The sequence below is a fragment of the Myotis davidii genome, unplaced genomic scaffold, assembly GCF_000327345.1.
Source record: "Myotis davidii unplaced genomic scaffold, ASM32734v1 scaffold1, whole genome shotgun sequence".
In the NCBI taxonomy this organism is placed as follows: domain Eukaryota; kingdom Metazoa; phylum Chordata; class Mammalia; order Chiroptera; family Vespertilionidae; genus Myotis; species Myotis davidii.
In genome coordinates this window covers 6,734,587-6,748,514 of record NW_006294681.1, presented here as the reverse complement: position 1 = coordinate 6,748,514, position 13,928 = coordinate 6,734,587, and the positions used below count along the sequence as shown (strand labels likewise).

The 13,928-nt window shown below is 37.1% G+C and overlaps 1 protein-coding gene across 2 annotated transcripts in view; it reads right to left on the bottom strand.

The window, feature by feature from the left end:
* Positions 1 to 40: 40 nt before the first annotated feature.
* Positions 41 to 13,928, bottom strand: part of LYPLA1 (lysophospholipase I) — a 25,167-nt gene continuing 11,279 nt past the window's right edge. Inside the window, exons 2-8 of one of the 2 annotated variants that reach the window (XM_006769077.2) lie at positions 12,028 to 12,093; positions 11,192 to 11,239; positions 9,285 to 9,355; positions 6,859 to 6,932; positions 5,597 to 5,698; positions 3,964 to 4,140; positions 41 to 674 (exon numbers count right to left, since the gene is read on the bottom strand). In XM_006769077.2, the coding sequence (XP_006769140.1) occupies positions 621 to 674; positions 3,964 to 4,140; positions 5,597 to 5,698; positions 6,859 to 6,932; positions 9,285 to 9,355; positions 11,192 to 11,232 (519 nt within the window). In that variant the 5' untranslated portion in view covers positions 11,233 to 11,239; positions 12,028 to 12,093 and the 3' untranslated portion in view covers positions 41 to 620. Of the gene's footprint in view, positions 675 to 3,963; positions 4,141 to 5,596; positions 5,699 to 6,858; positions 6,933 to 9,284; positions 9,356 to 11,191; positions 11,240 to 11,326; positions 11,441 to 12,027; positions 12,094 to 13,928 lie in introns of those variants that run through there. The other variant, XM_015567439.1, reaches the window with a different exon arrangement.

Below are 13,928 nucleotides of genomic sequence, written 5' to 3'. Positions count from 1 at the left end.
GGAAAGAAAAGCCTGGTCCCCAAAATAAAAGGGCCATTCATTGAAGAGAGCAATGTTACTCTTTATTGACACTTAGAAGCAATATCCCTGTTATTAGGAATAATGTAGTTATACCTCATTCTTTTTATGTGTTATAATCATTAAGTATATCTGAATACAAATATAAAAAATACACATACTGCATGGTGACTAAGTAATTTTGGAATAAGTCCACAGACTAAGTCCCAGTATTCATAAATAGTTTATATCTTAACTGCTCATTTATCCCCGAACAAGTTTTCATTAAGCAGACTAATAATTTTCAAATGATGTAATAGAAAAATCTGGATGTAGTATTTTATTATTTTGCCGAATTACATTTGGGGGGAAAGAAGCTAGCTGCTTCACCTATGCTAATGCTAGTATATTCTGGATCATGTTAACACAAATTCATGTATTGAAACCTTCAAGATCATAAATTTTCCACAGGAGATATTATTTAGACTGTGTCATTGGTGTGTAATTGCAAAAGATTTTAAAATTGCAAACATTATAACTTTCAAGATCCGGCACAGGAAGAGGTTTATACTCGACTACAACGATGCTGGTGTGTACTTCTACACAAAGGCGCCTTAGTGATGTCAATCAACTGGAGGTAGGATTTTATCGATGAATTGCCTGATATCCACCATTTCCTGTTTGGAATAAAGTGATTTAATAAGCAGTTACACAAATCAGAAATTAAATCCCCAGTGAACTACCACTAACTAAATCCGTGGTGTGTGTACCTAAGGTGAAACAACATTTTTACTACTACAATGAAATAAAAAGTTGTAACAGAGAAAGGAGGCTCCAATAGAAATTTCAGATCATTTTCTGTGATTATTATTGTACATTCAATATGGCTCACATCTAGTATCTACTCCCATGAAAATGGACTGCACTTTGCTATACTTGAACAAATAAAACATGGGGGTGTGGAGGGATGAAGGGGGCTTAGAAGTGACAATAATGAGAAGTATTAAGAAGTATACAATGACTGCCAACTACATATACGTGGAAAGCCTAGCTTTTAACGTTTTCTCATGAGAATGAAATGCTAAATCCACAGCTTAAAATATTTTTGGCCTTGCATCAGGGTTTTGATATAATCAACCATTAAAAAGATAGCAAGCACCTAAGATAAGCCTGGAAAGATATGAAAATTAATATAACCAAATATTTATGACAGCAAAACCTTTCCTAAAAGACCCCTGCATCTGTCTCACAGTTGTCTCACTTCCCCCAAACACATTTCATTTTCTCCAACCAACTCTAGTATTTCAAGGCTTAGCCCCCACAAGTCAGCAATGTAGAGAGCCTTCAACCTGATACTTTACTCAGAAAAAAAGCCACAGCACAAGAGTGATCTATTTTACAACACTCAAGTCTTTTAAAAGTTTCCTGTGACACCATCTTCTACTTTTCTACCTCTTCTCACTTTCTGCTCCTAATTATTCATCCAGTGTCCTCCAATGTGATGGCATAAAATATCATTTAAGGAGCTTTTATTTTAAAAAAAAAAATCTCTATACAAACACAGATGCCTGAGTTCAACCCCAAACCCCCAATGTGCTGAATCAGAATCACTGCATTTGGAGTTTGGGGGTCTGTCTGTTTATTAAGCTCTGGGGTCCTTGTGATACAAAGTGGTTGGAAAACCACTGCTCTAGACCCTCAGTCCCTTCTGGATGCTCAGAGTGCCACCTCCCTTTCTGGATTCAATACTTCACAACAGTTCCCTTTTTTAAATTTTTTATTGATTCTATAAAAGCAAAAGGTTATTTTAAAACTACTTCTAGAAAATTGTGGGTATGACATCTGTTTGGTAACTCTACAGAAAGTCTGTAAACCCGCAAGTACAAAAGCAAGGAACCACTATGACAGTTTCAACTATGTCCTTAATAACACCCTAGCATCTCAGGCCCCTTGTCTTTCTGGATAAATCATATTACTACCTGCTGTCTCTGCCCTAAAGCAAATGATTTAGCCAGGTTGAGCAGTTAGTTGCAAAACCATGGTAACATAAACTGCCTCAATGTTTAGCCACCAATTTTTAGTGTAGGCTTCCCTAAGCCTCTAAATCTATCCAGGCCTCCTTCATTCTTTTTTTTTTTTTTAAATATATTTTACTGATTTTTTACAGAGAGGAAGGGAGAGAGATAGAGAGCCAGAAACATCGATGAGGGAGAAACATCGATCAGCTGCCTCCTGCACATCTCCCACTGGGGATGTGCCCACAACCCAGGTACATGCCCCTGACCGGAATCGAACCCGGGACTCCCCAGTCCGCAGGCCAACGCTCTATCCACTGAGCCAAACCGGTTTCAGCTAGGCCTCCTTCATTCTTATTAGTAACCACATCTCCCCTACTTTACTGAAAAGACTGCGAGGATCTAATGTGAGCTTGTAACTACTTTCTACCATACTTCAACAATCCATTCATGTTCATCCATCCTCTTCTATCTTGATTCCAAAGTGTTTTTCTCCTCTTTTAAGGCAACCACTACCCATTTCAGGACTTAATTATAAATTATATCATCCCTCTAAGACTTCCCACTATCAGTTATCTTCTCTTTATGGCATCTTCTCCCTCTTTCCTCCTAACCTATCAGAGTCTCTTTCTTCCATCCTGTTAAATAAACTTCCTACTCTTTTCCCAAAACCTTTTTTTAAAAAGGTTTATACGTGTTGCCTCTACTTCCTCATTTCCCTACTTCACATAATCTATTGCAGTTTGGCTCTCTCTCCCCAAACATCTGAGGTGCCTTCTTACTGGATCGTTTCTTCCTGGCCTATTTCTCCTTAATCAGTCTCTGAATCATCAGTTATTGTTCCCACCCACTCAGAAATTCTCTCTTCCTGTACTCTCACTCAATACTTAACTCCTTTGAACTCCCCCAAAGTTCTATCCCTTGGATTTTTTTCTCATGATATCCCCCCATGGTGATTCTTCACTGATCAATAATATTGATAATTATTCTAAACCTCCATTAAAGGCTTGAGCTTCAGACAAGTATTTCCAATATCCCATCCTGATATACTGTAACGGGAGCACACCAATTCCCTTATGGTCATTAAACTCAGTAAGTATATGGCCTTCCTGTTACCCTAAAACTGTTCCTTGTACTACATACTTTATGAGTGGCATCATCTTAATCATCTGAGCTAGAAATATAAGGCCTCATTGATACTTTCCTACTCCATAGAATTAATCACTAAATCCTAATGGATTCTGCTTCACTTGTTTCCAGAATATACATTACATCTTGCTTTGATTTAAAAAAAAAAAAAAGTCAATGGCTTTCTGCTGTTTAGAGAACAAATCCATTCTCAACACAACATAAAAGCTCTGTACAATCAAGTCTTTCCTCTCTGTCTCTATTCTATGACACCTAGCTTTTCTTAAGACTACAGCCTAATGGGACAGCTTGCTTCTCCTGTCCTACAGTCCTTTCTCTGCATACTCACTATCTAAATCCTACCCTGTGTTCAAAATCTAGCTCTTTCATCATGATCCAGTGTCTCCTAAGATAAAATTAATCTCACTCTCCTCAGTTTTTCAAGTAACTTTTTAAAACTTCCAATAGAAAACATATCACATCTATTTTCTATACAGTTACTTGGATATATACCCTTCTCCCCATATCCTTCTCCCCTATTAAATTTTTAATGTTAATAAATCCTGTCTAAATTTTAATGAAAGGAAATGGGTTTTTTTGGTCTTAGAATTATGTACAATGCTTGCATGTAATAGGAAATCAGTGAATGTTTGTTGAATTAAATTGAAGAAGCTTTAATCTAAGTCCTGCTAACCTGTGACTCAGAGTGAATTCATTAACTCCTTTAAAGCCCCAAATGGTCAAATATTATTTATCTTGAAATATCACATTTTGGAAAAAGAAGCAAATTACGTCTCTATAATCACTGTTTCCAAATATTTACCTGTGGACATGAACTATGCATCATGCCTTCATAGACTTTGAAGGTTACATTGGCTGGATTTACCAATGTTTTTAGCTTTTCAGCAGTAAGAGAACCGAACATTAGAGGAACTAAAGGATCAGAATCTCCATGGCACTGAAGAATAGAAATATCTCTATTAACACCACTGATAGGACCCTGCAAAAACAACAAAACAAAATAAAACTAGTATTATTTATTCAAATATATAGAACATTAAGCCAGGCATTTAAAACTGTAGATATGTGCATATAACATGTTATTCCTTATTTTATAGGTTGTATTTGACCACAGAAATAAAATTCCTGCCATCCTTATAACCTCCACATATTTTTATTTAAACTGTTATAGGACATATGGATTACCCTGTCATATATTTTGTTTTCCCCATAAATTGGTTCCTTGAAGCAGATTCTATTCTTTATCTGTTCACACTGTCCTGACATCAGAGGTATGTTTTAGCTGACCCATGTTGCTCTCAGTTCTTATTTAATTGACTTAAGTAAGATGGTTAAGCCCTGGCCAGGTAGCTCAGTTGGTTAGAGCATCATCCCAATATGCCAAGATGGCCAAACGGATCCCAGGTCAGAGCACACACAAGAATCAACCAATGAACGCATAAGTAAGTAGAACAACAAATCAATGTTTCTCTCTCTCTTTCTCTCTCTCCCTTCCAATAAATAAATAAAATAAACAAACAAAGTTAATAAATAGCACTTACTATGTAACCAAAGAGATACTAGAGAATGACAAGAAAAAACCCTAGATTTAAAGACAAATTTGAAAATAAAGTCTACACCTCTCATGTATACTATATACTGCTCTACCTTGTTGGGTATTTAGAAATTATATTTTATTTTGCAAAATCTGCTATCAGTGAGCATACTGAACATTCAAAAATATTTCCATATATAAAAAATAGCCCTAATTTTTATGTATCTTAAAATGTATCAACCTCTTTAAATATAAGATTTATGACAATAGGACTTCTTTCTTATTCCATTCTATGTAACCCACAATGAAGACAATGTAGTGAATTCATAAAGCCTAGTAATACATCACAAAAGTCTAAGAAAATTCTGCCTGGCCAGCATGGCTCAGTGGTTGAACATTGACCTATGAACCAGGAGGTCACAGTTTGATTCCCAGTCAGGGCACATGCCCAGGTTGCAGCTCAATCCCCAGTAGGGGGCGAGCAGGAGGCAGTCGATCAAAGATTCTCCCTCATCATTGATGTTTCCATCTCTCTCCCTCTCCCTTCCTCTCTGAAATCAATAAAAAATATATATTATTAAAAGTTTTACAAAATTCTTTTTTAAAAAGTATGATAATATAAACTCTGGGTTTTGAGTGATGATGTATCAATGTAGGTTCATTGATTATAATCAATGTGTCACTGTGCTGCAGAATGTCAACAGTGGGGGGACGGGGGGAGGTTGTGCATGTATAGAGACAGTGGGTATGTGGGAACTTTCTGTACTTTCCACTCCATTTTGCTGTGAACCTAACACTGCTCTAAAAAAATAAAGTTGATTAAAAAAAATGACCCTCTCCCCAACGCTATCTGCTGTCTCTTAGCTCAGTAATGTAATGTGGCATGAAGTAATCAGACTACCTGTGGAAATGAAGACCGAAGTGGAAGCCAGCAACTGAGCGCAGTGACACCTGCCAGTTTCTGCTGTGTGGTCAGAGCAGTGTATAAAGATAAAGCTCCTCCCTAGAAAGACAAGCAGGGAGAGTCAATGGAACAACACATTCTTTGTTAACAGCAACTTAAGAAGTTTCCTATTAATAATGTCGATCAAAAAATCAAACTGGGTGGCGATGTCAAATCAAATCAGGCAAACAAGTAGAAATACATGCACACCCCACTGTGTTCTAAAGCACATGATTCTCTACACTGAAGACCACTGTGAGAACTGAGCAACCACCCAGTCAGTCAAGACACAGTTAATCCAAGTTAACTGCTGCACTTACAACTGCCTTAGAAGCATTATAGATTCACAGTTACTATTTTCTCCTCTGAAAAGTCTTCGTATAAAATCAAATCTCATCCTAAACTGGTATTATTTTCCAAAATAGTAATTCAAGATAATGAAAACTCTGTAGCAGACACCTTTAGAGTATCAGCCTACCCAGCTCACACCACCCTGCATCCTGGGAACTGCATTCCCATCAGTCATCTAGATGCCATGTCACTCTGGCCACGCCCACGAGTCACTAGGCCACATGAAAACGTGAGATCCTTTCTCATCTGAGGTATTTATGTTCCTTCTCCCAAGATTCTGAAATTGGGACTCAGTGACTGTCAGTCTGTTTCTTTGTGTGGCTGGAATTGAAATATGCAAACTCAAAAACTCCACAGTAATTGCAGGAGCATCTGCAGGGCTCAACCAATGGGAATCTGTGACAAAAGAGGGAAGAAATTCTCTTGTCTTCTACCTTACTGTTCCTATCAGTAGTCTCTCCTCCTAGACATGGGCTTTATACCTCTATTTAGAGTTCTGTTTAAAGAGCTATAGAGTGTTAACATTTCACATTCCAATCAATTTACTTAATAAATCTATTTTCAAGACATCCTCTATACCAGCGGTTGCCAACTTTTCAGACCTCACAGACCACCAGTGGTCCACAGACTGCTGCATACGTAAAGCTACTGCTGAAAAGAGAAAACTAGAAAAGCAAAAGAGTATAAGTATTCTCCCAATTAATAGTTATTTCTAATCCATTCAAACTTAATCCAGCATTAAAGGTAAGTAGTATATCCGTTTCTATAAGATCTTCTAAAAAGAGGAGATCTTATAGAAAAGGATTGAAGCCACTGACTTCTAGATAAATATACTGATGGTACTGACATACCACCCAAACTTATCTTACCTGAGAAAATCCTCCCAAAATAATTCTGTCTGAAGGAATGCCATTCTTCACCTCTTGATCTATCAAAGTTTTTACTAAAAACAACATGAAAGTGATATTATTAATACTTTCAAAGTTAAGGTCATTGATACAATTTAAATAGAAAAAATATTTAATGACAGTAAAATACAAAGTATATTAAAGGTCAAAACAAGTGAAAAACTTGAAGCATTCTATTAAAATAGAAAATTAGAATGCATTTTCATGATAAAACTCAGATTTTTGCATGTGGTGCTTACACTTCAATTGTTTCTTATTACATAATTTGTAAAACAGTTATTTCATCAGTATATGAATATTCTTTTATGCATGGCCAATTCTGCTCATATACATTTTATACTTCTCTCTTCAAGGGACCATAGGCATTTGTACCTAAAAGTTATAATTTAAAATTTTAAGTAATTAAGCAGATTGCATGGTTTGTGATTTACAGTGTTTAAACAGTTCATTCTATTATTTTTTTTAAAAGCACAGTATTATATTTTCCTATAGCCAGTAAAAGAAACAAATGAGTTATTTTCTTTCTGCAACATACATTTGTCTTGGCACACATCATTAAATATATGACTTGATACCTCCTCAAATGTCCATTTCTTTATAATCAGTCCTGAATTTTGGGAATAACTGCACCTTTAACAAATTTATTTTCTTTCATTTTTTTACAAATATTTAAGACTTTAATTTTTTAAGACTAAAATTTCCACCTTTACATTTCCTTTTTATTTAAAAAACACACAAAAATATGCTTTTATTACATCACTGCAAAAACCCAAATGCCCAAATTAAAAATTATTTTGTTTTTGTATATATTTTAGTTCTTCATTACAATTAGTATGAAAAGCTAGAGGTACCTTGACTAGGGCCTGGGAGAATGGGCTTGAGAACAATTAAGAAGATTTAAGGAATGAAAGAACTGTGAAGAAGTCTGAGGGATTTATTTAGGGAAGACTGCACAGCCTCTGACAGATGCACAAGTGGCAGAAACAGCCCATGTGTGAGGCGGGAAGGCTGTGGTTGGGGCTTGGTGAATGTTAGCTGCTAGCTAGTCAGGTGCTGTTGGGAGTACTTTCCCTCAGTTTCGCAAAGCTTTACATGCCATGGGTACACCAGCTGCTGAGATAAAGTTAACAAACTCCAATGGCAGCCGTCGGTTGTGGAGTAGTGGGTTCTAATTTCTGCAGCAGGGCCAGGAACCATTGTGCTCCCTGAACCTAACCTGAGCACTCTTCTTTATTCTGTAGCACAGTCTCTCAGCCCTCAACTAAAGACTCCTTTCTTTTCTAGCTCTGAGCCTGAGCCTAATGCTCTCCAATGTTACATTACCTCGGAGAGAAAAGAAATCACAAGTATGTGCTAGGCCAATCCTATCACGAGGACAGAACGTTTTCCCCCTCTGGACTCACCAGACCCACCTGTTTTCACAAAGCCCAGCTCCCATCTTCCACAGGGTCTCACAACTCATTCCCATACCCAACACATGTTTTTGTCATCTATTATTTTTTGACAAATACCTAGCTATAGGATTATAGCTTTTATCTTTTTTTCTTTCTTTTTAAATCCTTACCGCAGGATATTCTTTCCATTGATCTTTATTTTTTTAAAATATATTTTTATTGATTTCAGAGAGGAAGGAAGAGGGAGAGATAGAAACAACAATGATGAGAGAGAATCATTGATCGGCTGCCTCCTGCACGCCCCACACTGGGGATCGAGCCCACAATCCAGGCATGTTCCCTGACAGAGAATCAACTGTGACCTCCTGGTTCATGGGTTGATGCTCAACCACTGAGCCACACTAGCTGGGCAGTCTGTGTTCTTTATGCTTTCACAAAAAAATAAGCAAAATTAACACATTCAGAAGGCAGCATGGAATACTAACCAGAGAACAGACTTTGGGGATTCTATAAAGTAGAGCTAACGCTTATTTTATAGGAGTGTTAAATGAAATGATTTATAAGAATTACCTAACTTTTTTAATATTATCACATTAAAATTAACCAGTATATAATTTTCATTATATATACGATTACATCATTATATCGTTATTTTCATCCTTATTTCAAGTCTCCTTAATGAAGATAACTGGCCACAGCTAATAAACCTTTTGTTATTTTCTCCATTTGATATGTAAACCAAAGCAAAATTAATTATCCAATACTTAAAGTTGAGTAACTGCCATTCCTCCCTGTCCGCCTCACCTTCACTTAGCAGTTAAGTGAGTCCATGTGGCCATCATGGCAAACAAGTTAGAGAATGATCAAAAAGAAAGGAAACAGCACCACCTCCCAGTTCACATAATTGTGTAATATTTCATCAACATCAATAAAACTGTTCAGTCTACAAAAAATATAAGAATGCATTTGTTTAGAAAACTACTCTGTACTTACCATATTCTGCTGCATGTTTAATTCCAGGTTCATCCTCTTGTGAATCTGGTGAAAGCCCAATAATATCAAACCTGGAAAATAAGGCAAAATCTTAAAAGAATATCTACTCATGGTAGGTATGTTTTACTAAACTCGTGGTAGTTGGGATAAAAAGGGCTGGCAAACATATTCTCTAGAACATGAAACTCAATTAAAATGTCTTCAGAGGTGAAACAATTAAATGCATGACTGACATTCTATGTTCCTTTCATCCCAACTAGATATAGATTCTAATGTTAAGTCACAGTGCTACATAATTTTAGAATAAGAATATCTAAGAGATAATCTAGTCCAATCTTGCACCCAGGCAGGAATCTCAACCCATACTCCTAAGAAGTTTGCAATAAATTTCAGCCACTCATTTCCTCTTCTATTGTATAAGTCAACCCCATGGAATAGAGCTACTTAATTATGTCGCTCTTGCATGCACTACTCATACCTTTTTTTAAATATATTTTTATTGATTTTTTACAGAGAGGAAGGGAGAGAGATAGAGAGCTAGAAACATCAATGAGAGAGAAACATCGATCAGCTGCCTCCCGCACATCTCCCACTGGGGATGTGCCCGCAACCCAGGCACATGCCCTTGATCGGAATCGAACCCGGGACCCTCCAGTCCGCAGGCCGACACTCTATCCACTGAGCCAAACCGGTTTCGGCTACTCATACCTTTTGAACATAGTTATTTATACTGATCTTTATCCATACTCTGCAAAACTTTTTCATTACGTATTATAGACACTTCAAACCAGAGACCAAGAGAAGCTTTCCTTTGGCCCTTTCTACTTCTCTATCAGAGTATGTGCTTTTATTATGGTCTCTAGAGACATTAGGTAGAAATTCTGGCTCTGGACAGGAATTTTGCCAGAGAGAAATTTAAAAAACCAATGACCAAGGAAGGCAGGAACCTGTAAAAATCGCCAAGGAATCTAAAGTTCATAAAAAAAAAAAAAAGGAAGAGCAGGGATAGGTTAGAGATGGGTGGGAACAAGCAGAGGGGAGGACAGCAGACTGGAAGTCCTGATGAGATCTAAGAAAAAATGGTGTGGAAACAGGGAAGCAAACTCAAGAGATGAGTAATTATTCTTAATGTCAGGTTTGAATTAAGTGACTTCAGAGATGCCACAGTTCCAGGTGACAAAGCCCAAGGATGACTGTGGATGACCAACGGTGAGAGAAGAAAATGTTACTGTAGAAGAGAAGAGCCAAGGAAGTAAGTAACAAGCCAGTCAAGGTTGTGAATGAGTCATTTACATTGGATCCTGTAGAAACTCAAAAGATAAAATGGTGGCATGGACCAGAGTGGAAAGGAAAATACTAATCGGGTGTCAAAGTCATCATTTTTTAAAAGACCCGTGGCAGGAGTCTCAGTGAACTGCAGGAAACAAAATCAAAGTTTAGAAGTGGTTCAGAGGAATGAAGAACTGACTCTACCTACTATGGGGAATAGCAAAAATATCTTAAGAGGTCCCAAGAGGAAATGGTTTCCTAAAAAAATTCATCAATCTTCCCAAAAAGGGAAGGCACAGAAGTTTAAAGAAGCCGTTGCTTAACCAGAGTAATTGCTACCTGGGGTCATTCAATGTTTGGTTACTAAAATCAACAGTTTGGTTACTGTTTATCAAGCAGTATTTCTATTCACCCAATTCTCTCCTGTTTCTCTACCTATTGGTGCAGTCTCTGAAGTTTACCCCTGAATCTAAAATATAAAAACTTAATTAAATAAAGGTTGAATTTAAAGTGAATTAATTATATAACTTTGCCACTTAAATTAGCTAATTAAACATTGCTATACACAAAAGCACCTCTGATCAAGAAAACGAAATATAAATAAGAAGTTCTTATTGAATAAGTAAGTTCTCACTTACCAAGAAGTCATGGCCATGTTCATATTTAATGTCACAGGCATTACTGGTCTACATGGAAAGAAAAAAAATAGCAAAATCAGAGCAACTTAACAAAGCATAAAACCTTGTAAAATTCCATCATTCAAAGATAATTACTTGAGGCTTATGTAAAACTGCTACGATTTTAACGCCTGAGGTGTTTCACTGCGTCCCCACCTGTATGTACAGTTCAGTTTTGCATACTCTTCGTGCGTGTTCTGAAAACAGAGCAGCAGCTGGAAAGATCTAAGTTTGACAAATAAAAAAACGTTTTCCTTTCTCAACACCCTCACTTAGTACTTTCAAACCAAACATGAGAAGGAAAACCAGTAACCAGGACAGTTGGAAATGAATATAATATGAAACTCTGGCCAAGGGGCTAAAAATATGATCTACAGACTTGCCCCACCGGTGTGGCTCAGTGGTTGAGCGTCGACCCATTAACCAGGAGGTCACCGTTCCAGTCAGGGCACATGCCCAGATTATGGATTTGATCAACTTTGCAACCTAAGTATGTGCCCTGACCAGGAATTAAAAACGCAACCTTTTTGGTGTACGGGACAATGCTCTATCCAAGCCACCCCAGCCAGGCATTAATTTTTATTTTTTTTATTATTTTTAAATTTTATTTTTTAATTACAGTTTATATTCAATATTACTTTGTATTAAGTTCAGGTGTATTCTAATCGTTATTTTTAAACTGAATATTTAAAAGATAAAAATTAATTATATTCAAATGCTTTTCTAGAAAAGTAAAGCTATTATAATTATTCATCTCCAGATTCTGAATCACAAGCCTAAAGATTAAAAATACTTACGCATGCGGGCAGATATATTTGATATGTGATCTTCTGATACGTGCAAAGGCTTCTTCCCATCCATGCCTGGTAGAGAAATTATTTTAACAATGCCATTAGATACTGTTTTTGTTAGTGGCCAATAAACTAGTATCAGAATAGTATTATTAAGTTTGTGAAAATAAATGTTAACCCCTTAAAATACCTTAAAAGTGTGGGCCATCGATGCTATTAAAATACCAGCACCAACCTAGAAACAGCCCAAAGACTATTGTGTCAACTTTATCTATGGATAAAGGTAATTTCTTGTGATGTCTGAAAAGAATTGTTTTCCTTCATGTATTTCCACAGGTCTTTAGAATTTACAAAATATATCTTATCTCTTTATAACTTTATAATGTGCCTAACAAATTAGGCAAGACATAATTCACATTTTACATTTTTAAAAAACCTCATAGGAGTTAAGTAAATCAGCTGTCTGGTATCTCTTTATGGTTACTACACTATTAAAAATAAACTTAATTAGCTTTGCAAATAGTATACTTGCATTTTAATGTACAAAAGAAGCAATATTATGCAGCAATGATAAATACCTGGTTTATGAGCTGCCACTACCAGATTCGGGGCCCAGACCAGAAATTTACCACACTCTGTGCCATTCGGGAACCTTTCAACATGGTACTCCAAGCATCTAAAATACAAAACCTATCTCTACCCCTGCAAAAGATAACAGTATAGCACATTATAACATGTGCCATCCATGCTCATTGCCAATACTAATTTTATGTATGCTGTTCCTATTTCTTTTTTGTTTTTGTTTATTGTTTTCTATTTTAGGCTTAGTGCCAATAACTGGGGAAAACTAAATAAGCCCTAAACATCATTTTATTAGTTTAGTTCATTACAGCTTTGAAAACGTGTAGTCACTAAAAATAACACTTATAAAACACAATTTCCCACCTGTTAAAGTCCAAACTGGAATAGTTTCAATTATGTACCTCAAAGCATTACTCCATATAATAAAAGCTGACTTAACGAGGCTGACATCCTCACACATTTATATTTTATAAAGTAAAGCCACTTTAAAAGTTTATTAAGATATAAAGATAAGTTAATGGTGACTACAGAAACAGAATAAAATAAAATTTTAAATTTTGTATGTTAATTTTAGAATTGTTCTTAAAATAGTAAAACCTCAGCTATGTTTTCCACACCAAAGAGTTCTTAAGGATGACTTTTTAAATACTCATGCCATTACATAGCTCTCATATGTATATACACATACATTTGGCTAAAAATAAAAAAGCTAGAGTCCAGTGTAGTAAAGTACAACAGATTTAAGATATAGATTCTACAGTTCAAAGGTCTTCAGTTTATTCACTAACTAGAAGCCCAGTGCACAAAATTTCTGCCTGGTAGGGTCCCTAGGGGCTGCTGGCCAGGGCCTCCCTTCATTCCGCACCACCCCCTGGTGGTCAGCTCACATCATTGTGAGCGATCAAACTCCCGGTCAGTTGAACTCCCGGGGACACACTTTGCATATTAGGCTTTTATATATATACTAGAGGCCAGGTGCACAAAAATTTGTGCACTCGGGGGGGGAGAGAGGGGTCCCTCACTGGCCTGTGCCCTCTCGCAGTCTGGGACCCCTCAGGAGATAACCAACTGCTGGCTTAGGCACGCTCCCAGGTGGCAGAGGGCAGGCCCAATCCCTGTGTGCAGCCCCTGGTTGGGCTCAGAGCAGGGCCCATTGGGGAGTTGGGGCGCCGCCCCCTGTCATGCACAGAGCAGGGCAGCTTGGGAGGTTGTGATGCCACCCTCAGTCACGCTCCGGATAGGGCCGATTGGGGGGATGGGGCACCGTCCCCTGTCACTCACAGAGCGGGGCCCATCAGGGGGGTTGGGGCTCTGTACCCTGTCAC